This window comes from Gymnogyps californianus, chromosome 29, assembly GCF_018139145.2.
Source record: "Gymnogyps californianus isolate 813 chromosome 29, ASM1813914v2, whole genome shotgun sequence".
NCBI classification, from domain to species: domain Eukaryota; kingdom Metazoa; phylum Chordata; class Aves; order Accipitriformes; family Cathartidae; genus Gymnogyps; species Gymnogyps californianus.
In genome coordinates, this window is record NC_059499.1 from 1,291,402 (window position 1) to 1,315,277 (window position 23,876).

The window sequence follows — 23,876 nt, forward strand, 5'->3', positions numbered from 1 at the left end:
TCGCCTTAATGAATGAGCCTCGCGTGCAGCCCTGGTGCTTCTGTGCAGTGCAATATCCGTAGGCTCACGGACATCCGCGGAATGAAAAACAAGTTACAGACCCGTCTGCAGCGTGCCGAGACCTCTCCTGCTCCGGTTACCCCACGCGCTCTTTGTCTTGGAAAATATTTCTCTGAATGTATCCGTCCTGTATCTTTGCTTCCTATGATACTTCTGCTACCGCTATCTCAGCACCTTTTTCTTAGTAACTGCAGTTGGCCAATATTATACTGCTGGGCATCTGGGAAGTTATTTAGCCACGGCTGTGCTGTAAGCAGTTGATGTTGGAAGATGTCTCCCCTTCTATTCTTTAATTCTCATCTTGTCTTTTAACGTCTGTCCTCTTGTCTTGTCTTTTAATGTCTGTGTGCAGCAATAAAAATTGACCATCAATGGCATCATGTGTCTTTTGTCTTTCTTTCATCTCCCCGTTTCCATGTCTTCGGACCCAAGAACATCTTCCTTTAGTTTTCATTTTAAAAAGCTGCTATGGTTGTGGAGGATTTGTACCTGCAATGCAGTGCTGTAAACAGAGAGAGCATACATTATAACACGGAGCAATGTCTTCTAATACTGTAAGCAAAACATCACCTGGTCAATACTTTTCTGACAGATACAAAAAAATGAGTTTTATCCTACTTGAAAATAATGCTAGAAATTTAATTTTCGCCTTTATTAATGACAGAATTTTGATCTTTATATCTCTGGATTTCGGAGGCAAGTCTTAGAAACTGTTAAAAGCTAAATTTAAGTGGAAGAAAGTCCCAAATCCAAGAAAGAAGGAATGGAAATGTTCTTGCTGGGATTTTAATTATTTCTTAAATACATTCTGATGGAGAAGAAAATGGTATTTTTGATGAATTCTTCCCATGATCCTCACTGACTAAATATAGAAAGTAGGGGATGTGGCTTCAGGAGATGGATCTTTTTGTGGTTCAGGAACAGGTCCGAGCCCTGCAAGACTGCAGTTTTGTTCCCAGGTTTGCTGCAGATACTTTGTGTGGCTTTGGGCAGGTCTCACTCTTGTTATCTATCCGTTCCCCATCTGCAATGAGGAGAAGTCACATCCCTGACTGATAGAGTGGTTGGCATTTCGGGTTCATTAACGTCTGGCAGGTGCCATAATATTTTAATTCACTTATAAGTGCATCTTCTTTATTTGGAGTCATAATTTTGAAACTGAAGGAGGCCCATTGGCTGGAGGGACGATATACCCATTCAAATGCTGAGTTTCAGAGAGAATGCTCCCATTGTCTTCCATACTGTTTATGTGACTTGCTTATCTCTGTCTCCGTGATGGCCACGCTATTTCCATGTCTGGGATGTAGAGAATTGCTATCCACCTATCATATCATTATGGCAAGGGTGGAGAATATCTAATCTAGAAAAGAAAAGAGTTATATTTAGGTGTGTGTAAACACTATTACCAAATCAGCTTTTAATGAAACCTTGTGTGCAAGTGTAGAGAGTTTGACAGTAGATTCCTTTTTGTGTTATTTCTGTCAACACCAAAAGGTGACACCATCAAACAGGAATAATGATGGGCAAAACATCTCAGTAAGGCAAACAAATTCTACACCTGAACACACCTTTCAGTTTAGATAGACGAAGCAGGGGGGTAAGTGGACCAGATATTCGACAGCACGAAAATGGAGGGGGAGACGAGGAACGTGCACGTCTAATTCCTACTGTTGAACGCAAACCTTTGGGGATTCAGCAATGAACTCTGCCTTGCTAATAACTGCTTGCTGCTGCCACATGTGTAGCGTCAGTGCCCACTTTCAGGCATGGAAAAAGTCTTAGTCAGGAAGTCATATGCAGCTGCTAATGACATCCAGCCCATAGGTTAGTCACCTATGACTGATTTCCAAGCATCTTCATCCAGCTCTATCAGCTGTGTTAGTCATTTAAAAGTTTTTCTTCTCCCCCTCGCTGCTGTAAGCATTACACCAGGCGCAGTAATCATAGATGGGAGCACGCAGCTCTGAAAACCCCAGAGGAAGTGGCGGAGGAGACCTATTGGTTTGTGCTCGTCACGCTTCCTGCGCCTGTAGGAAAACGTGTTGCAAAAGCCCTGACACACAGCTCTCCTATGCACCTGTGGTTAGGTCTGAGCATTGCTAAGATTCCCTTGTATATTTACAACAAATTAGTGACATTTGGTCCATGTCAACCTCGAGGTCATTAAGACCCCTGGGAAATCAGGCATGAGTGAGGGATGTTAAGATATGGGATGACGTTGTTTCCATTAGCACCTTCTGCTCTCCTACACCCAGTGGAAGCCATGTCCATCATCTCTCCATGTATCACACATCTGTAATAGAGACTGGGCTGTAATTCATAGGGCTGAATATGACCCCACAGGGCACAGCATTGAGGAATACTCAAGGGAGGCTTGAACTACTTTTTCCATTAGAGCTAAAGACAATGTTTCAGTTGAAACATTTTCTCTGTTCCTTCCTTGGAAAAATTTCAAGGGGATCGATATTTTTCTGAAACACGGATCCATCCCCAGAAAAAAGAAATTCTGCCACAACTTCAGGAAGACAAACCCAGGGTTTGTAAAAAAGACATTTTAGTAGCTTCAGTAAAAAGCTACATGTAAGTGCAAGAAAAAATAAGGGGAAAGCTTTCAAATTTCTTGGCAATATAAAATGTTTCATTCCCCTTTGGGGGAAGGAGAATAGAGAAGGACAGAAGCAAACCCCAAAAACACAGACTGCCAAACACCGACCTGCTGCCCTTCCCAGGAGCTGGGAAGAAGCACACAGACCCCCCCCCCCCACTCAGATTTATGCCGGCTGGAGACCTGTCCTGGCGATCACAGACAAAACTATCAGGAAACACCTAAACGTTATGCAAACATGTTCTGCTAAGTCCGGAGCGGATCTGAGCCATCTCTCAAATCTGAGTTCAGTTGTGGGATCTTTGCCCAGGGTCGGGACAAGATGAATTATTAATAAATTAGCCAGTTATTACCAGATTGGGTGTGCCTTGCATTAAAAACAACAAATCCCCCGCACCTGAAAGAGGAGGCATCTCTCACAGACCTTGACTGAAGTCCAGGTGTATGGAGGTGTCAGTGGAGCAGGTTCTGGTTGTGAAAGATTCTGGTCATCAAGTTAATCTGTTGTCATCAGCTCCCGGGGCTGACTTCTGAAAGCGTATAAAAGCCTTCCATTTGGGAGGCTTATTAACCTGAGTGGCTTCTTCTTCCCTTTCTCCAGCAGCAGGAGACACTGGGTGAGTCCTTCCATGCACATTTAGCTATACAGGTGAGGGTTTCTGGTGCCCTGTTCTTTAGAGACAGGTTGATTTTTCTTTATTTTGTTTCTCTAGTAACAGTTTCAGCTCATCTCCCTGGCAATTTCACCTCCATACAGGTGAAAGCCATATCATGTTATTTTGAGACTTTCTGAGGCTCGAGACAGTGGCTTGCTGACTCTTTGGACCAGCAAACACTTGTCAACCCTCATAATTTTTTCCTGACTGATAAGAATCCGTGTGGATAACCATCAGGTATTGAGTATCAGCTACCAAAGAATGGCATCCACCGGCAGCTTGTTTTGCATCTGTCGAGCAGCCATGGGCTGATCGCTGCAGCCTCCTGGATCTCCAGGGCTCTGAGCTTCACTGCTTTGTATAAAATCATATCCTCACTGAGCAGGAGGAGAGGTCAGCTGTGTTTAATGGCTAGAGACATGGATCCTGCTGGAGCCATGGAGCCATGGATCCTGTGGATCTTGATGAACTAAGCAGAGACGTGGCTGTTACCACAAGGGATTGTTATCAAATTATTTTTCTCTTTCAAAACCATTTGCAATACTGAAATGTCACTAGCTTTCTGCTCCTCTTTGACTAGTTTTAAATATTGCTCTGAGGTTCTCCTTGAACTAAGCATGCTTTCATTAAAATTTGTATTGCTTCTTAGCTTGTCAAAGTTGAAATGTTCAGAAAATAGTGAGCAGAGGGAAAGAAGGAAAACCCCTCTCATTGTTTCTCTTCCCTCCACCTCTGTAGCCATTTACCTGTTTGGATCACAGCTTTGTTAGGATGGTGCTTGCCTTTTATATTCATTTATGCTTATATACAGTTATGCCCTGAGGCCTCAGCAGAGCGGCTGATCTCCATAGAGGCTGTGACAGGAGCCCAGAAAAGCAATATGGGGCAGCTACAGCAAACTGGAGTCACCAACACAAATTTGGTCTGAACAGCAGCATCCTCAGGGATTTCCAAGGGGTTTTGTTTGTTTGGTTGGTTGGTTTTTGCTGGTAGGATTAACTTTTAAAGGCTCTTCACTGTTGGCTTGCTGTCAAAGCTGAAGAACTGACTGAAACTGTAATATCCAGAAAGGAGAAGTGTGTAGGGCTTAAAATAACTGAAATGGCACCTTGGTTTTCTTCCAGGCTTAGCAAAGATGTCTTCCCACCAGCAGAAACAGCAGCAGCAAATACCTTCAAAATGCCAGGAGAAGTGTCCTCCAAAGTGTGTGGAGCAATGCCAGCCCCCAAAAGGGCAAGCCAAGTGTCCTGTGAAGAGCATGCCGCCGCAGCAGCAGCAGCAGCAGCAATGCCCAAAGCAGAAGTAGCACTGACAGCAACGGCCACGAAGTGCCACGGAAGAGACAAATGCTTATTTCTGAGCTCTCCTTCTGTCTGCTGGCTCTGCCAGAATAGCTAGAGATTTGCAGCATGTCTTCTCTGTTTGCAAGCAGAAATTACTTTACAAAGAGATGCAATTCATTAACTTGGATTTATTCATCCTCTACTATTAAAAAAAAAAAATTGTGGGGCCATTTTTGTCTGATCTTTAATTTGGGACATGCTACAATAAAACTATAAGTAACCTCATTACTTGCTTCCTGATATTTTTTTCACTTTACTAGTGTCATTCATTCTCTTTTGCTTGCTTTTATTAGCCAAAGAATTACCTTTAAACATGCACTTATATATAAAGCACACATACACAGGCACCCACGCACATTTGCCTTCCAGATTTCCCAAGGAATTATTTGTCCGTATTTTTATTTCAGATAGATCCAGAAACCTACAGCTATTAATATGATGACCAAGTAGACCAGAAATGTGAAATGTCTGGAGCAAACAGGACACAAAATGATCGCAATTTCTAGCAGGACCATTTAAATTCAGGGTCCTCTGGGGCAGAGCTGCTGCCTGCGTGTCAAAACTGGCTCAGGATCAATGTGCTTCCCATCTCGGGGTGATCTTGCAAGTGATTTTCATCCTGAACTGGAGCAAACTGGGGAAACTCAGTTTTCTGCAAGATATAATATTCTGAAGTATGTTCTTGTGGGTCTATCAGAACAATTAATCATGGTTTTTAGAGTCTCAACTATACTATAACTGCTGAGAGGAAAATAGTCTTTGGAAGTTTTTAACACTGAAAGGAAGCTTTTGCTTGCTCAGAACGAATAATTTCTGTTTTAAAAGAATCAGAAAGAGGATTCAGAATGTGTTGGTTTCTCAGCCAGACATACTGGCTCGGCTGATTTCCAGTCAGCTGTATGCAGAGTAGAGGAGGAAAATTATAAGTACAGAAACTGTTGAGTGATATGATATTGGTGTCTGGCAGACAGACAGAAGCTTGCTCTGCAAACCAGAAGCTGTGTGCGTCAGTGCGATTCTGTGATCAGATGATGAGGTTGGAAGTATCTAACACCCATCTAACAGGTACGGGGCCAAACTAGTGAGATTACATCGCTCCTGGCTCATCTGAAGTGTGGGAAAAACTCATTTGCTTGTGCTTGCAACCTGCCTCGTAGACATGCCCATGCCTTACGCCTGCTGAAGGTCACAGAGTGGCTGTGAATATGTTTGAATTGGGCAGATTGAGCATGGGGACAGCTCGGTGTGAGCCAATGCCACGTGCCGTGCTCTGGGACGGGGTGTCTGGCTGGGAGGTGTTTCAGGGCAATTAGTGTTGCAGCGCTGTCGGCCAGCCCAATGGACTGACACAGTGCAGGGACTCTTGCAGGTTCTGTAGCCTGGGCACCTGGAGAGGAGCAGCGGACCCAGGGTCCCTTGCGAGCACCCGAGTTTCTGAGTCCTGATTCACCCAGCCTTGAGCCTAGAAAATGACTGACTGTTGCAAGCTGAGGCTCCTTTTCATCTTTTTAAGCAGACGCCATTAAAAATCTCCACAACTTGGTATTCAAAGTCATTTTTATTGTTGATTTTCACAGTGAAATAAATCCTGGATACAGTATCAGCCTAAAATAATTGGAGATAAGTACCAAATACATACGCAACAACGCTGTGTGGTGAAACATGTTCCAGGGTGTAATTGAGACAGCACTGTGTGTGCTTCCTCCTTTATCCTGTCTAATAGATGGAAGCCACGCCTGAGGTTAATCTATTTCAAAACATGTCTGGATTGGATTTAATTATCTATATATTTTCCATAAATAATCTCAGCTCGAGCTGTTCTTTTACACATCCTAGAATATCCAAGGTGAGCTCTCTGAGGAAAGCGCTGGTTACTACCAATTCAGCTAAGCAGATAATTAAGAGGTGATGACTCTTTTTTAAAAATCTATTTCCTCTAGCCCAATGGATTTTTTTAATTGCATAAAATATTCAGCACTATGGATGCATGATTCAGAAAGTCTTGTTGCCATTGACCAGAACCCCTTAGCAGCAGGTCCTGCACAAACCTCAAATCCTATTATTAATAGGCAAAAATCCTAAATGCAAGGTGGGAGATGGCATTTGCGTACAGGGAGCTGGAGAGGAAGGCATGAAAACCAGGAGGCAGCGTGCGGGTCTGGAGGATGGGCTCTAGGTCCCTAACTGCATTTGGGTTCAGTTTGAATATTTAGCTTAATGAACCCTGACTTGTGCGTGCCGTCATGCTCTTTGGTCTCTCTCTGGGCCTTTAAAAGCCAGCGGGATGATCGGGAGAGGGCAGAAATTCAGGCCGCTGGAAAGCTGAACGCACATGCCTACGACACCGCTTGAAGCCTTATTATCTATTGACAGTCCCGACGTGTCAGTTAGCGTATGGCTGTTAGTATAGGATAATGCTAGCGTTAGCTGGCGGGGGAGTTGGAAGCTGTGCTTCTTAACAGAAATTCTGCAGTGAGTAAAAGGGTGTTGGAAAATGACCTCTGGTTGTGAGACACAGGGAGAGGAGGTCTGGGTTTGCAATCTTCTCTCTTCAGGGCTTCCCTTGTCAGCTGCAAGTTACTTCTGCATGGGTGGCCACTGGTTGGGCTGCTTCACCTGCTGCTGCTCGATGGGAGGATAATTCTCTGGAAGGGAGCATTTCCCTGGCTCAGGACAGGGAGCAGGGATTGGCACAGGGGTCTCCTTGCACTCCTGCTTCTCTGGAGGGCATGGGGTGGGCACAGGGATCTCCTTGCACTCCTGCTTCTCCTGGGGACATGGTGCAGATTCAGGGCAGGGAGCAGGGACCGGCACAGGAATCTCCTTGCATTCCTGCTTCTCCTGAGGACATGGTACAGGTTCAGGGAGTGGAACAGGGATTGGCACAGGGGTCTCCTTGCACTGTTGCTTTTCTTGGGCACATGGTGTGGGTTCAGGGCACGGAACAGGGGTTGGCACAGGGGTCTCCTTGCACTCCTGCTTCTCTGGAGGGCATGGGGTGGGCACAGGGATCTCCTTGCACTCCTGCTTCTCCTGGGGACATGGTGCAGGTTCAGGGCATGGAACAGGGATTGGCACAGGAACCTCCTTGCATTGCTGCTTCTCTTGGGGACACTCTGCAGCCTCTGAGCAGGTAACAGGAACCGGCACAGGGATCTCCTTGCACTCCTGCTTCTCCAGCACACATGGAGTTGGTTCAGAGCAGGAAACAGGGTCTGGCACAGGCAGCTCTTTGCATGCTGATTTCTCTTCGGGGCATGGAACAGGCTCAGGGCATGATACAGGTGGGAAAGTCGGTGGTAGCTTGCATTGCTGTTGCTGCTGCTGCTCCTGGGGTGGACTCGTGGGTATTACGACCACTGGTGTTTCTCCCTTGCCCGGTTCCACCACCGGTGTTGGCAATGGCACTGTTTTTTCTGGGCATGGTACCACTACTACTGGGACTGGTTCTGGGCAAGGTGTTGGGACTTGGACTTCAGGTTGCTGCTGTGGACATGGGACTGGCTCAGTGCACGGCGCAGGTTCTTGGCTTTGCTTTGAAGTCGTGTTGCTCAGGCCAGGTGGGAGGGTGATTTCCTGCTTGATTTGCATTTGATTCAAAGACATCTTTGCAGGAAGTAAGATTATCTGAAAGAAATGTCAGAGTGTTATTGTGTCTGCTAAATGAACTGCATTGGGATAAGGGTGAAACGATTATAAGAAACATGAATCAGCTGCAAGAGTGAAGTTCTCTTAGTTTGCCCTTGGTTTCCCAAGGTAGGTTGGCTCAGAAAGAATTATGATTTGCTCTTTCTTTTTCATCCTGCCTTTCAGCTCCTGCTCTGACTCTGTCTTATCTTGTTCATCCTTGCTGTTCTGCAATGTGGGACAGCCCTGTCAGGTCTAACTGAGGTAGAGCCACTCCTTTGAACTTAGAGCTGATTTACACTTCAGAGCTCTTCCTCCTGTTGCTTAGCTCTTCCCAATGTGTTAACTCCCTTTCATTTCTGTCCTGGGGAATTGATGAGAGGAGCTGGCAAATAACAGATCTGCTGGTTTGATAGCGGTTTCAGAAAGTCAAAATAATAATAAAAAATAATGAATGCTGAAGACAAACTTTTAAAAATGTTTGGTGTATCAAAAAGTAGAAAAATATAAATCTGGGCCAAACAGGATATTTTACACTGAGACAACTGAAATACTTCATTTGATTTTGCCCCTTTTAACATGGTTTCCAGATTTTGCTTGGAATTAGAAACCTGAGGTGCTAAGGGCTCAAGGTGGACCTCACCAGTAATCTGATATCTTTCTGTAGTATTAAGAGTCTTTACAGTAACAATAGGCCAACTCCTCCTCTTGCTCTGGTTTCACTCTGACTTCACTGATGATGTAATGGATTGAGGTTACCTGTGGCACAGTCCTTCCAACTGTCATGGAAAGAATTAGCAGCGGTAATGCGTCCCTATGTTTCTGGATTATCAAGGCCACTAATAATACATGTAGCTTGCATGAATCAGAATAATCAGGAGGGATTTATTCTCCCAAGGCCAGTAATGTGCAACAGACCAAATGGGTTTTCCTAACAATTTATGAACTGCCTCTGTTTTGTGGGCTCCTGAAGGCAGGCACCAGGCTCAGCTGGACTGGCGCTGTGTCTCTGGTAAAGCCTGTGTTGCTGTTTTTCTAAAGACAATCTAAGGGCACAAATAAAAGGTTAGAATCACAAAAGTGTTGGTTGGAAGGGGCATTTTGAAGTCCCTTCAACGCAGGACTAGCACCAACACAGATCGTATGAGAGTGTGCAAGTTCGTTCTCCCTTCCCCATGTTGCCTACTTCTCCCAGCACATCTTCAAAGCAAATTCATTCCTCTCTTCTACATCCTCCTAGATCCTCCAGATCAATATCACTTGTCTCTTGCTATTTTCTTCATAAGGACCTGATAAGATCTTAAGCCAAATTAATATATTGCTCTTGACATGGTTAGCATGAATGAGACAGCACACTAAGAATACTTTCACCCTTCTGCTCCTTACAGCCCCTCATACTCCCAAATCTATCTTTTACAAAATAATTCTTCAATGAAATTGAAGTTTTAAAAATACTCTTGTTATAAATAGCAGAATAACAGAAAACAGATTTGGAAGGAAATTTAGGAGGCCATTTAGACCTTCTCCTTCCCTGAAGGCAGGATCAGTTATACTTAAACCAATATAATTTTATCTAATCTCTTCTTCAGAAAGGGTCTAATTTAGCACTTAACTATCCTCAGATTTACACACAATCTGAATTTGCCTTGCAGAGTCACTCCAAGACTGCTTGTCCTACCCCCATGCCCACAATTTCTCTTCTTTGCAGGAATCTTTTGCATATTCAAAGGTATCAAATATAACACTTCTTTAAAGAGCCTGCCTACATTAAGCCAAGCAGTAAAATTATAGAAACCACGAAAAAGTATCAGTACTCTGTGACTTACCCAACCAGTCAACAGGGAGAAGCACGAAGTCGAGTGGATGGTGGAGCACGGAGATTTGAGAACTTTTATATGGTTTCAAAGCCCTGCCTTCTGGGAATGAGTCCTCCTAGGTAATGAGCTCATTCTTTCACAACTGCCGTTGTGCATTTCCTCCACAGACTTGTTTTACACGTAGGCATTGTGAAGAGAGGCTTTTGGTGCAGAATGCGTTTTATTGCCCTTTCTGACTGATCCGATTTAACAAAAAACTTTCTGTATGAATAAAGGTCATACCCTCAGGTTAATACATTCAATGCAGACCCCATTGAGATCAGGGGTCTTGGTGTGGTGTCAGCCAGCGTGGTTCCACTTCAACACATGCATGAGTCATTTCATGTCAGCTAATGCCCCTGCTTCTTAGGATGTATTTGCAGTTTAAGACAGGGAGGCTAATCTATAATTCTCTTACCTGCTTTTAATAAATGAATTCTCTAAAGTGACTTTCTTGTGATTCTATAAACTTGTGATGGATGGTTTTATTTTTTTCCCATGAAGATCTTCACAGATTTCATTCTTCTTTCATTTCAGAACAGATAATTTTGAATGCACATTATTTTTCCATGGTACGGAAGTTGCAGCTCCCACCCATCTAAATGTGACAGAAGAGGGAGCTGAGTTTATCTCCATGTAGCATGTGAAAAGTAAAGGTACTTTTTAATAGTGTAAAAGATTTATCACATCCAAATGGAATTTGGACACTGGTCTCATTTAGGTTCCAGAATGGCATTTGAAAAGAAGTTTCAATCTACATGTGAAATAAAGGGACCTTGTAGCATATACAGTTTATTCCCTAAGCATTATTCCATGTAAAAAAAGTTTATTGAGTGAAAATAGCTCACTGATTATTATCCTCAAAATCTCAGGGAGCTATCAGGATACAGGTCAAAGAGTCCGCATTTCTGATGGTAGGATTATTTTCAGCAGCAGAGACGACGCGTCCCACACAGAGGTGAATTTCATCATATTTGGTTGTCTTGGGACTATCTTTGTCCTGTCTCCACCATTTTACCAGAGCTCTTATCAGAGCACGCACTACAGATGCAATCATTGTAACAGGCTGAGCTGGTGCCTGTTGGGATTCCTGGGCTGCAAATGTAAGAAGCTGTTTCTAGCTGTGGTGCAACTTCCTCTGTTAATAATCATTTGGCAACTGAAGGACAGAACACCTGAATTTTAGACCACATCTTCTTCTCCTATAGAGTGACTTCATCCGTGCAGCTTCCTTTCTTACCTCATGGCAGGTGGGGCCGTGCCTTGCTGCCTGGCTGGCTGGCTCTGGAAGCTGCTTAGTTTTAGTCGCCAGCCTTTGCTAGCGAAGGGAATATCCCAGCCCAAGACCCAACCCTGACTCAGGCCTCACCTGCCGCTCTGCTGGTACAAATTGCAGTCGTAGCTCTGCTGCAGGCAGGAACTAGGACACTTTCCAGCTGTGGAGAACCTGCCTGTCTGCTTTCGAGGTAGCATTATGCTTCGCGGTTATCAAAATAGCCCTGCTGCTGAGATATGCTCCTGGACTATAGCCCTTCAAAGCAGAAAGACAGAGGGAATAAGCTCAGACTCATAAAAGAAGTGGGGTTTATCATTGCACTCGTTGGCCTGAAGAGGACAGAGCAGCTGGGTTTGAAAGGAGACAGTGCATTTCATTAGATCAAACATTGCGTTTGAATATTTGTGCAATATTCACAAGTGAATATGCATCTGCAGGTCAGAGCTTCAGTAACCTTTGTAATGTCCATCAGAGCATCTGAGAGAAACAGGGCACGTAGCACTTGCGGAGCAGTGTTGAGGCAAAGACTGTTACAGGCTGTAGAGCCATGGCTCTGTGTTGAGACATTGTTTTTATTTAAGCAAGCAGTGAGGTTTCTGGAATATTTAGGTGTCAAATTTCCAGCCTCAACTTGCAACATCAAGTGATTAAAGAAAATCACTTTCCATAGCTGGAAGGGAGACGACCTGAACCCTGTCTGGAGATCAGAAGGTGGGGCCGTCCTGACCTTAAACACTGGTTTAGATCCAGGTCTGGGGAGGCTGGGGGAGGTCACTTCACCTCCATGTCAGCAACCTCAGCAGAAAAATGATGGTAATTATCATCGAAGAGGCTCTGAAGTCAGCCCGTGGAAAGGGAGTGAATGTTTTTCCCATAGTAGAGGTGTAATTGCTTTCTCCTTCCCTATGAATTGCACAAAGACTATTTTTAGAGGCAAATGCCATATGCAGTGAAACCTGCCTTACTGAAACATTTGGGAAACTACGAGAGAAACGTGCATTAAGTAGGGTGGCTTTACAGTGAACGTGGAGCTAAGCAGCTCCTCACCTCTCACCTGGCAGAGTCCGGCTCAGCTCCCTGTCGATACTGAAGATGTACCACTAATTCCAGGGAACATAACACCACAAGTGAGAAAAATACTGGCCCGAGCCCATCCTTCCTAGACAGAAAGTGCTACTCCAGCTCCCAAACAGCTTTGAGTAGGTGCTGTGCTGCTGTCAGCCCCTCAGTGGCCTTGCAAATGCTGATCAGGTAATCAAGTCCCCAGAAGTCTAAGATACCCTGGGAGGTATGCAGCAGTTACGCTAGCAGCTCCGAATGGAGGTCTGTAGCTGTCAACTTTATCTGGTTTATCATCGAGGTAAGTGTCTCAATATCTCTAAGGGTCCTGAAGCTGTATTGCTTCAGTCTGAAAAAAAGGATCAGCTTTTTTAGAACTGAAGACCACTGCAGAGAACCTCAGCTCAGGATGTGAAATGCTCGCTGTGATCCTCACCTCACGTCTGCATGGATGCTCTTTGATTTTTCTCCATCCAGTACTTGGAACCTTTGTGCACAGAGAAAATGATCTGAGGAAACTATTGCACTCCTGGATTTCATGTCTTGGTGTGATTCAGAAGTTGTTGAACTGGATCTCCCAAGACATGGCTCACCCAGATGGCTTAATTAAACAGTGTTTCGTTAACACCCCATCTTGTTCTTTATTATTGTGTCTGTCATCATTTTAGGGTGGACATCTTGATTAACTCATCTCACGAGACAAAAGACATAATTACCTGTTGCTGAATTTCCTAGTATCGGTCTGTCGGCCTGTGAGTCCGGTCACTAAAGCATCTTCTCTCCTAGTGCTGGAGACTGAGTGTCAAGTCATGTTACAGAAGACAAGAAGCTGGTCACCCACAGGGATGGCCAAGTGCTGTAGTATCCAAGTACTGGATATGAAGTATCCATGCTTCAATATTTTTTTTTCTGCCTGTTATTTCATGAGTGATTCCTCTTTGTTTTTGCCGCAATACAGCACCTGAGCTTCCCAGGAACCAGAGGGTTTCCTATTAAACCTATATCAATGGATTAGTTTAACAGCTCTCAAGAGACGCACATGGCTGAATCACTGAGTTAAATCTGTGACTCTGCATTCATAGTTATAAAACCTCTTCCATAAATTCACCAACCTCCATCTTAAAGCTTGTTCCATATTTTGATTCCAATTTTCTGATTTGGCAGCCTATTCCAGAGTCTCCCTGCACTGCTTCTTGAAAATCTTCTCCTAATTCCCTGCCTAAATTTATTCCTAACTGCTTCTGCAGAATTACTGTGCTTCTCGAGTACGACAGATTGCCTCATTGAAAACCCATCGGGCACAACAGGAGCACTTTCCAGTCAGCCATCACATCAAAGAGTCTAATTCTCAATTGCTTCATTCATGCACTCGAGCTCAGGAATGAACTTGTTGGAGTTTAGCCTGTCATCAGCCTTTTCTAGGCCATACACCAGGACGTGCAATTGTAAAGTAGAGCAGCCTGGGGGTCACCCTAGCTTCGCGCTCATCTTTGCAGTGCTGCTGCTGCTGGAGAACAGTGAGGTGGAGTACGCTGCCATGTTTCAGGCTTCCCTGCCCTCTTGGAAGGGGACGAAATACCAGCTTGCTAGAATATCAGCTGCATGGTGGTCAGGCAGATGCCTGGTGCAACAGGGAGGTTCTCGGGGCACTGCTTGCATTTGGATTGAAGTTGCTTTTTGCTTCTAAAGAAGTCAGGAAAGACCTTGAATGTCCCCGAGGTTCAGGCCCCACATTTTGAATTTCTGTGTGAATTTGCTGCCTGCATTATTTTTGTTGTTGTTTCTGGCAGGACTGAAGCCATGGGGCTTTAGAGCAGAGCATTTGGAAAACTTCCGAATAAGAACAAGCTTTCGTGCTTCAGGTGTGGCCAACACAACAGCCTTCTGCTGCTAAAATAGAAAATGCTGAAGAATGGGGAGTTTTCTCTCCTAAAGGTCAGGAAAAAACACCTGTTTCTGCAAACTGGGCAGTTCTGGAGCTGTGAAAAAATGTACACCATGTACAGCACAGGCCCTTCTCTCTGGAGGGTATATAAGGACCTCTCTGACTCCCAAGTCTGTTACACTGTCTTTGCGTTGATTCATTGCTTCACTGGTGGGTTGAGTATGTTTGATTCTGATGAATCCATTAAACACTGTTAATTAGACTTGCCATAATATGACTTACTGTAGGATTAGAGTTTGCTGATGGCAATTTCAGACTCTTCCATTTGCAAATGGAATCAACCGAGATGAAATTTCAGGAGCTGTAGGCTCTAGGAATTAAACTGTTTCTTCTCCAACTGTTTCTGCATCTATGTAGCGTCACAGATTAATGGAGATAATCTTGGTTATACCTATGCCATTCTTGTGACTTTGATGGCATCACACAGTTGCACAAGGTGATTATAGGAAGAAAATCAGGCCCAGAGGACTCGGAGATTATACAAACATGCCTTGCATTATAATCCTAAAACTGCTCTATTAGCTGAATTGCTATGGAAAGAGGAAATTTTAAAAGCTTAGTATGTCCTGAGCATCTGATTTAATAACATGTTCTGGCGGATAGAACAAAATCCCCGGGGAGGAAAAGGAAGGGGTAAATCGCAGAGCAGCAGGGAAGATTTTGAGGAGCCTCACAGCCTTGCATGAATGCTGTGTCTGACAAAACAGACCCAACCTTGGTGTCCTCAGAGGTGTTTGGACTGCAAACCAACACGAACACGGTTGAGTGCTGGAAAAGGAATCATCTGACAAGGTCTGAGTAATGAAAGGGACATTGAGCAGATGAATATACAGCAGGAAGATAGCTTGGGAGGGGCAATTATTGGTCTTCAAGCTCAGGAGAGAGAGACTTATCTTGGATCTTCTCCTTTCCATTGCTCTGAGTCATTAAAATCATAACAATCCTGAGCTCTCACAATTTGTTTCATTCTAACACCTGTATGTGGATGAAGGTGAAGCTACCAGTGTTTGTAATAGAAAAGTGCTGCTTTTGCTGCTGTTTTTCTTTCCTCTCTTGGTTTGTTGTTTTACAAAAAGAAAAAAAAAGTGCAATTTTTTATTTCCTCAAAACCATTGGATTTTCTTTTTTCCTATAATGTTTTTCTCAGTCCCTGGCTTGCAAGAAGGATGTCCTCCCAGCTAAACCAGCAGCAGTGCAAGCAAGCAGCCCCTCTGCCACCTGCAGTAAGCAAAGCCATGCTGGAGCCAGCACCAGTCACCCAGCAGTGGCAGAGCCAGACACAGCAACAGCCGAAAAGAAAAGAAACTTGAGGAGCTTTTTACATCAAAACCAGAAGCCAAGAAATGCCCACCACCAGCCAAGGCACCACAAGCTCTCATTTCTGTGCCACACCTGGAACAACACCAAAACCAGAAGCCGAGTCAATGGCCTCCCCGGCCAAAGTAGCTCCTGCAGATGGAAAGTGATGGCAGAGGAACAAAATCTGGAGCATGCCATGGTAACTTCATGTTCTCATTGCTGGTGTGATAGAGGCTCCACTAGATATATTTCACAGCTTCATCTTCTACAGCTGAGTGCCTTGGTGACCACATGCTGCTTCCCCGTTCAGAGCAGAGGTATTGGCAGTCCCTGGAGCTGTGCTGCTGGGGGCTTTGTGCCTTTGAATTAATGTCTGTTGCTGCTGCAGAGGGGACAGCTGTGGCTGTGATCAAGCTTTGAGTTCAAACCTCAGCGCCCAGGTTTCGCTCCCATTGGAAGCCCAGCTAATGGATGGAGCTAATGGATAAGGGTGCTGGGGAGAGAGAAAGTTGTGTTGAAACTTCACAGCTCAGCTAAAGTATTTTAAAAGTCACCAGGGCTGTTATGATCAGATTGATTGTAGTCAGGTTTTCTACAGAGACTAACCTCCGCTGAGCCTGGTAGCAACGAGAACAAAGGGGTGTGTGGGGCTACTAATTGCAGAACAGCAAGAGTTCATTAAGTAATAAAACACTTTTAAAATGAAACAAGAAGGCGTCCAAGTGAGGAGCATTTCATTCTAATGCATGATGGGGTTAGTATTTTGCCTTCAGTGCTGTTAAATCATTGACATAGTGAGACTGCAAATTTACTGCTTGCTGGGCTAATAATATGTTAAGTTTTATTATCTACAGCCTGTATGCTGCTTTCTAATTACAAGTCTGATACAATAAAAGTGCGATCTCTGCTTATTCTCCCGTGTTTCCTTTATTCTCCGCCCTCCCCTCCCTGCACGCACCTTACTGCCCTGCAGCAATCGACTGAACAGACTCACTCTCCTGTGAAGAACACGATGTGCAGCCCAGCTACCCTTTCAGTGTGTGTTCTCGATGTCCAGAAGCACATGTACATGTGAGCAGCTGGAATAAGGCACTCCGGCTTTTACAGCGGTGGCAACAGGAGGCTGTGGTTGGGCCGCAGGGAGCATTGGCAACTCAGATTTAACTTCATGCCAGTGCCTTGGTACAATAAGGGGCATTCAGACATTAGGGTCCTATGACACGAAGGCATTGGGCTGGGTCTAGTTCACAGGCCGCCAGTTTGAAATATTTTCCTGGAGAGAGAGGGCATCTGAAGGCAGTTTCCCAGCTACCAGCATCTGGTTCTGCAAGGCCGTTGCAGGAGGTGGTTGCGTGTGCGAATGCTGCGCTCTAGTGGTTTGTACAGCTTGGAGGAAATGTTCGTGCCTTGGTGAGACTGGAGGACACTGCTGTGCCTTGGTGAGGCTGGAGGACATGGCCATGCCTTGGTGAGACTGGAGGACATTGCTGTGCCTTGGTGAGGCTGGAGGACGTTGCTGTGCCTTGGTGAGGCTGGAGGACATGGCCATGCCTTGGTGAGACTGGAGGACATTGCTGTGCCTTGGTGAGGCTGGAGGACATGGCCATGCCTTGGTGAGACTGGAGGACATTGCTGTGCCTTGGTGAGGCTGGAGGACATGGCCATGCCTTGGTGAGACTGGAGGACATTGCTGTGTCTTGGTGAGGCTGGAGGACATGGCCATGCCTTGGTGAGACTGGAGGACATTGCTGTGCCTTGGTGAGGCTGGAGGACTTGTCCATGCCTTGGTGAGACTGGAGGACATTGCTGTGCCTTGGTGAGGTTGGAGGACATGTCCATGCCTTGGCGAGGCTGGAAAAAATGGCTGTGCCTTGGTGAGGCTGGAGGACATGGCCATGCCTTGGTGAGACTGGAGGACATTGCTGTGCCTTGGTGAGGGTGGAGGACATGTCCATGCCTTGGCGAGGTTGGAAAAAATGGCTGTGCCTTGGTGAGGCTGGAGGACATGGCCATGCCTTGGTGAGACTGGAGGACATTGCTGTGCCTTGGTGAGGGTGGAGGACATGGCCATGCCTTGGTGAGACTGGAGGACATTACTGTGCCTTGGTGAGGCTGGAGGACATGGCCATGCCTTGGCGAGGCTGGAAAAAATGGCTGTGTCTTGGAGAGGCTGGAGGAAGTGGCCATCCCAGCCCATGCAGGTACTTCTCCAAGGCAGATCTATTTCTTCAAGGGAAGGATCTTTTCCTTGGCTTTGCTATTGTAGCCTAACACATGTAGTGTCCTTCACTATGCACTAGTTTTAAAGCTTAACAACTCCCCACTGTAGCTCCCTCCTGCTTTACAGCTCTTTGCCTAGTTTATTGGTATTTTTTTGTTACCGTTAATGGAGCAAGGCTAATTTTACATCACTTGAGGTTTCAACCCAATATCCCTGATCACACCTAGCCAATTTACCTCGTTTCTTCTATCTTCTTTTTTGACTGGCTTGTTCTGCTGCCAAATTTCTATATTTGGTGCAGGCTGGGAGTTTTGCATTCCTGGTGCCTTGGCTCATGCTCCAAAATTGCTGCACTGTGACGGTGCTCCTTTGCATTCCTGACTTATTAAAGGGAAGGTGGTGGATTCCCTAATGTCTCACCTGGCATCTCCTCCAGGATGTTTTTCAGCTTCCCTCTTCATACTTCTCAGTGCCTGTTTTAACTTCTTTTTCCCATCTTCATCTCGTGCTGTTTTCCAGGTTGAGTCAGGCATGTTAAAAAAGCACAGGAGACTTTCTTAGCTGACAACCACTGCAGGGCAGGGCTGGCTTGTGGGGAGAAGGTGGATACTACCTGGATATGCATAGATGATGACAACAGAAGCACACATTTTTGACAGGCATTGTCATGTGAAAGTGAAACACTCGTTAAATTGTCACATAGTGAAAGTCTCCGAAGTTGCTATGTTGCCAAAGTTAAAATGGAGCCTAATTGGGTTTCTGGGGTTTTTCTTTCTTTCTTTGATTCTATAGTTTTGGAGTGTACTGATTAAGAGGGTTTAGATACATAGTCTTACAGATATTAGTGGGTATTCACATGAAAGATAAGTCATTGTTGTGATCAAAAAAATGAAGTTCACCTGGGCTTTCAGTAAGTTAGGCAGGTACACATGGGGTTTCAGTCAAGTACAGAATGAAATAAGGATTTGTTTGAAGGTTGGGGCAGTGCCTGCATCCAGACTAGAATAAAAATAATATAAATGTGAACTGCTCCTTTTGGTTAACAGGGAGGATCACGCCTACAACCTTTGGAGCTAAAAAGCAATGAAGAGTTATGCCTTTGGATCAAAGAACCAATTTCTGCAGGAAAGATGCCACAACAAAGCGACATTTCTTGTGGTTCAGGCAAAGATGAACACACTCAGTGCTGACCAGCAAGGGTCAGGATTCATTCTTGCTGAAGAAGCCTATGGTAAAGGGAGCCTTTCACCCTCTGTGATTCTTGCCCAGTGTGGGGCATAGTTGTCCAAGAGTTCCTAAACTTTATTATTCAGTTTCATTACAAAATTATTTATGGACCTTTTTCTTTGCCTCAAAAACCACCTGGGAAGAGCCATTTCTCTAGTTCACAAGGAACCACAGTTTTTAATAAACATACTCAGGAACTGATCCCCATGGGGTGGGTTTCATCTCAGCCAGTGCTAGATGTTGGTGGGGTCGAGAACTCCTCTGCACTGGTCCCCCTCAGCTCTCCTTGTAGTCAGCAGGAAGAAATTGTCGCTTTTTGGGGATATTTCATGTGACAACGTACACATGAAAGCGTTGATTAAATCTTTAGTGACTTAAAAAAATTAATCTCCCAGTTTTCTAACTAGTTTCTTTAGCCTGGGCGCAGTTTGCGATAAGAAGTTGACTCACTGAGAAAGTCACCTGCAGGACTGGAGGAAGTCTATCTGCTCGGGGTGCTTTTTGTGGTGTGTTATGCTGCCGGTCACAGCTTTGACAGCTGAGCTTGTTGCGCAAGGGCTGCAATCAAACGTGACTGTAGCTCATCTTTTCCGCTCATCTGAGAGTCACTGGATGGTGTATTCCCATTGCTCTGAGAACAGGTGATTGCGTTGGGATCACGGGAGCACCGACAGCCAGGTGCTCTCCAGAGCTACGTGAGCTAAAAACAACGTTCTCTATGGATGATGAATTGCACCCACCCAAGGGGGTGATATGAACTTTACCAGGAGCTCCTGTTTTTTCTCAGAGGAGCCGGTGCCCTGTCTCCAGCCTGCACACACAACCAACCCCAACTGCTGGGCATATGAGGGCAGATGAGAAGCGCTGCCAGCTCTAACCAGGGACTAAACTTAGAGAAGGACACGGAGCGGTCAGTGCAGCTCTCACTGCATGAAGCCAATGCCATGTGCGCGCGGAAGGATGCTGAGTGATGGGATGGCCCCATTTCTGGGGGACCACCAGGACTTTTCCAGGGACTGTGAAGCCTGGCTCCAGTGAGACCTCTGGAAAGCCATTGCTGCATGTTATTGGGTGCAATTCTGGTTCACAAAACCCCTGAGGCAGGGGATGCCACTGCTGCTGCCTCTCCAAATACCATTCAGTCTTACCGTGCCAGGGAGGATTACACAAAAGGTAATTACTCTTACTATGGGGAGCTGACATTCAACTACTCATCCTCAGGGATGAGTATGCTGATGCTAGTCACTACTAGTATTGCACACAGGACAGCTTTTGCATAGGAGCTAATAGGCTATGTTGTGGGTACCTCATACCTTCAAGGCACGTTTAGTAGCTATATAAAAGCTCTCCTTCTATTAGGGCTCACTGGTCGCATCACGAAGCTGTTCTCACCAGGGAGCTGGGTAAGTCTGGTTTGTGCTGAGCTTCTGTAGCTGCTGAAATGCAGATTTATTTCTGCTTTTTTACAGGTGAAAAATGCTCTATGGGAAAAGTTTTTAAAACTGGTTGTTCTGAATTGCTGTGTTGGAGTGGGAGTGGGCTCTCAGTGTCTGCAGCTGGGCGTCTGAGACCAAGAGACACTCCTGAAAAATGTGAGGAAAGGTTGTTAGCAGTAATTGGGCTGCTGCTATTGTTGTTTGCTTTTGAGGGTGCCCGACAACAGTCAGAGCAGCTTTGGTGTATCAGGGAACATAATGCTAGAAGAGCTGTAAGCAGGTTTGTGTTCAGTTGTGGTATCACTACCCTTTAATCGGCTTTGGTTCCCTAATGAGCATGAACTCTGTGATGCTGGGACTGAGCTGTGAACCTCCGCCTGCCCGCGGTGTGACGGGATCACCAAGCAGCGGTGCCTTGGGTGCTCTTTTCCTTTCCTGTTATGGCAGATGTGGCCAGCGGTTCAGAGCTTGTTTCTGGGTTGGGCCTTTTTCTGAATGCATCAGCAAGAGGTCAGAGGCAGTTGCCAACCAAGAGCAGGAGGGGAAAACTGGATTTAAGGATTGAAAGGCAGCTCTGAGATCAGCCATTCCTCTGCTGACCTCCAAGATCAGTTCTCCCCCGTGGAGGTCCAGGTGAAGTGGAAGGAGTTGCAGTCTGGGGAGACATTTAGTGCTACGTGTCTCTGAATTTCCCCACTGTTTGCCTTAGTGCCGTCTTTCAGAGTTAAAAATGATGGGCTGGATCCTCAGCTGCTGCTGGCATGGTTTTGAGACCGTGGCATAGGTGGGGCGTGTGTCCGGCACCCTGTGAAGTGAGCCAGCCCTGCGGCGCGGGCAGCAGCAGGACCGCGAGAAACTCAGCCGGGTGCCTGTCTAAAGGTTCTGCTTTCTCACGTGTCGTTCCAGTCCTGCCAAAACCTCACCAAGATGTCGTGCTACCTACATCAGTGCCTCCCTCCGGTCTACCAGGAGCCCATCCCCATCAAGTGCCCACCGGTGTACGCTGCCAGACACCTGCCAGTGCGTACCTGGCACTCGACACTGTGCAGCCCACAGTATGTGAGCGCCTGTGTCCCCCGGCAGCAGATCATGTCCTCCAGCTTCTCCCAACAGCAGTGTGTGACCAAGTGCATGCCACAGCAGCAGTATGCAACCAAGTGTGTGCCGCAGCAGTGGTGTGTGACCCAGCGCATCCTACAGCAGCCGTGTGTAACTCAGTGTGTGACAACTTGCGTGCCGCAGCAGCAGTGTGTGACCAAGTGTGTGTCGCAGCAGCCTTGTGTGACCAAGTGTGTGCCGCAGCAGCAGTGTGCGACCAAGGGTGGGCCGCAACAGTGTGCAACCAAGTGCGTGACCGCCTATGCCTCCCAGCAGCAGTGTGCGACCAAGTGCATCCCGCAGCAGCAGTGTGCAACCAGGTGCGTGACCACATGTGTGCCACAGCAGCCGTACCTGACCAAGGGCATCCCACAGCAGCAGTGTGCGACCAAGTGCATCCCGCAGCAGTGCGTGACCACGTACACCCCGCAGCAGCAGTGTGCGACCAGGTGTGTCACCACGTGTGTCCCGCAGCAGCGTGCGACCAAGTGTGTCTCGCACCGCTTTGTGACCTCTTGTGCCCCGCAGCAGTGTGCCACCACGTACGTCCCGCAGCAATGTGCAACCAGGTGTGTGACCAAGTGTGTCCCTCAGCAGTCTGCCACCGAGTGTGCTACCATTTGTGTCCCACAGCAGTGTGCCACCAAGTGTGTCCCACAGCAGTGTGAGACAACTTGTGTCCCACAGCAGCAGTGTGTGACCAAGTGTGCCCCACAGCCGTGTGCGACCAAGTGTGTCCCGCAGCAGCAGTGCGCGACCAAATGTGTCCCACAGCAGCAGTGTGCCACCAAGTGTGCCCCACAGCCGTGTGCCACCAAGTGTGTCCCACAGCAGCAGTGCGTGACCAAATGTGTCCCACAGCAGCAGTGTGCCACCAAGTGTGCCCCACAGCCGTGTGCCACCAAGTGTGTCCCACAGCAGCAGTGTGTGACCAAGTGTGTCCCACAGCAGCAGTGTGCGACCAAATGTGTCCCACAGCCGTGTGCCACCAAGAGTGTCCCACAGCAACAGTGTGAGACCAAGTGTGTCCCACAGCAGTGTGCCACCAAGTGTGTCCCACAGCCGTGTGTGACCAAGTGTGTCCCGCAGCAGCAGTGTGCCACCAAGTGTGTCCCACAGCAGCAGTGTGTGACCAAATGTGTCCCGCAGCAGCAGTGTGCCACCAAGTGTGTCCCACAGCAGCAGTGTGTGACCAAATGTGTCCCGCAGCAGCAATGCCAGTCGGGTGGAGTAAAAATTTCGAGTCATTCTAAAAAGTACTGCTCTGCGTCCAAATGGCCCTGGTAAAAAGGAGCGGGGGAAAGGCATGTCCACGGAAAAAGAGTGAGGTACAGCTTTGGGGCAGGGGTTATTTATCTCCTCGTACCACCTGCCCACTAGTTCCTATTGCTTAGGTCTGCTTTATCTCTGTTTTCCAGTACTTGCCCTGTAGCTCAGCTCTGTTTTGGGCCAGGGTGCGATACTATTTCCATGGCTGCGCTCCAGGTGCCTGTGACTTGTACCTTAATCTTCTACAAGGCATAGTTTAGTGGGATGCTATTAAATTCTCACCTTATTGAAATGAATAGTCATTTTTAAAAAAAAAATTTAAAAAAAAAAAAGAGATATAAATGTTTAAGGAGTCCAGATCACGACAGCATCAAGAGGACTGGCAGTGCAGCCGGCGGAGGGCTGGCCTGTGCCCGGCTCCAGGTTTAGTCCTGGCCTTGGGAGACAATGTTCAGGTTAACCTGGATTCCATGAGGCTGCAAGTTCTCCAAAACAGCTGTTTTCCTTCACAGATTTGGAAGCCAAACGTAAATTTGCTAAGCAAAAGGTATACAAATCTTACTCCAACAGCCTTCATTTCAGAAGGTGGCCAGAAATCCCTGCTGCTTTAAAACACTGACTCTGCGCTGACTTCAGTAGAGTCCCCAAACAAGACAGGATTTCTGGCTTGGTGAAGTTGGTCCTTGCTCAAATTTTTTACATGAAAGTTTTTATTCACTTGGTTGCTTTAATTAATATTGAAAATACAACTTGAAACGAAAGTCTTTGAAATAACGCTGAAAGTTGTAGCACGACTGTTTTATAAATGTTTGAGCTATAAAAGCAATTAACTATGCTCTTTATGCTGCCTGAAGATGTGTACTCTACACTGTATTGAAAACAAACCATATATATATATG

At 46.2% G+C, this 23,876-nt stretch overlaps 2 protein-coding genes across 2 annotated transcripts; one reads left to right on the top strand and one right to left on the bottom strand.

Moving 5' to 3' along the window:
- Positions 1–7,241: 7,241 nt before the first annotated feature.
- On the bottom strand, positions 7,242–8,270 carry LOC127026816 (keratinocyte proline-rich protein-like). Its single transcript, XM_050912115.1, has one exon. It carries the CDS (start codon positions 8,268–8,270, stop codon positions 7,242–7,244), a length of 1,029 nt encoding a protein of 342 aa, XP_050768072.1.
- A 12,059-nt stretch (positions 8,271–20,329) lies between these two features.
- Positions 20,330–22,995, top strand: LOC127026818 (keratin-associated protein 10-6-like). Its single transcript, XM_050912118.1, has 2 exons — positions 20,330–20,347; positions 21,517–22,995. The coding sequence occupies exon 2, from the start codon at positions 21,538–21,540 to the stop codon at positions 22,993–22,995; it is 1,458 nt and encodes a 485-aa protein (XP_050768075.1). The 5' UTR covers positions 20,330–20,347; positions 21,517–21,537.
- Positions 22,996–23,876: the final 881 nt, after the last annotated feature.

Coding starts and splice junctions, on each gene's coding strand:
- LOC127026818 (XM_050912118.1), top strand. CDS start 21,538: ATGTCGTGCTACCTACATCAGTGCCTCCCTCCGGTCTACCAGGAGCCC.
- LOC127026816 (XM_050912115.1), bottom strand. CDS start 8,270: ATGTCTTTGAATCAAATGCAAATCAAGCAGGAAATCACCCTCCCACCT.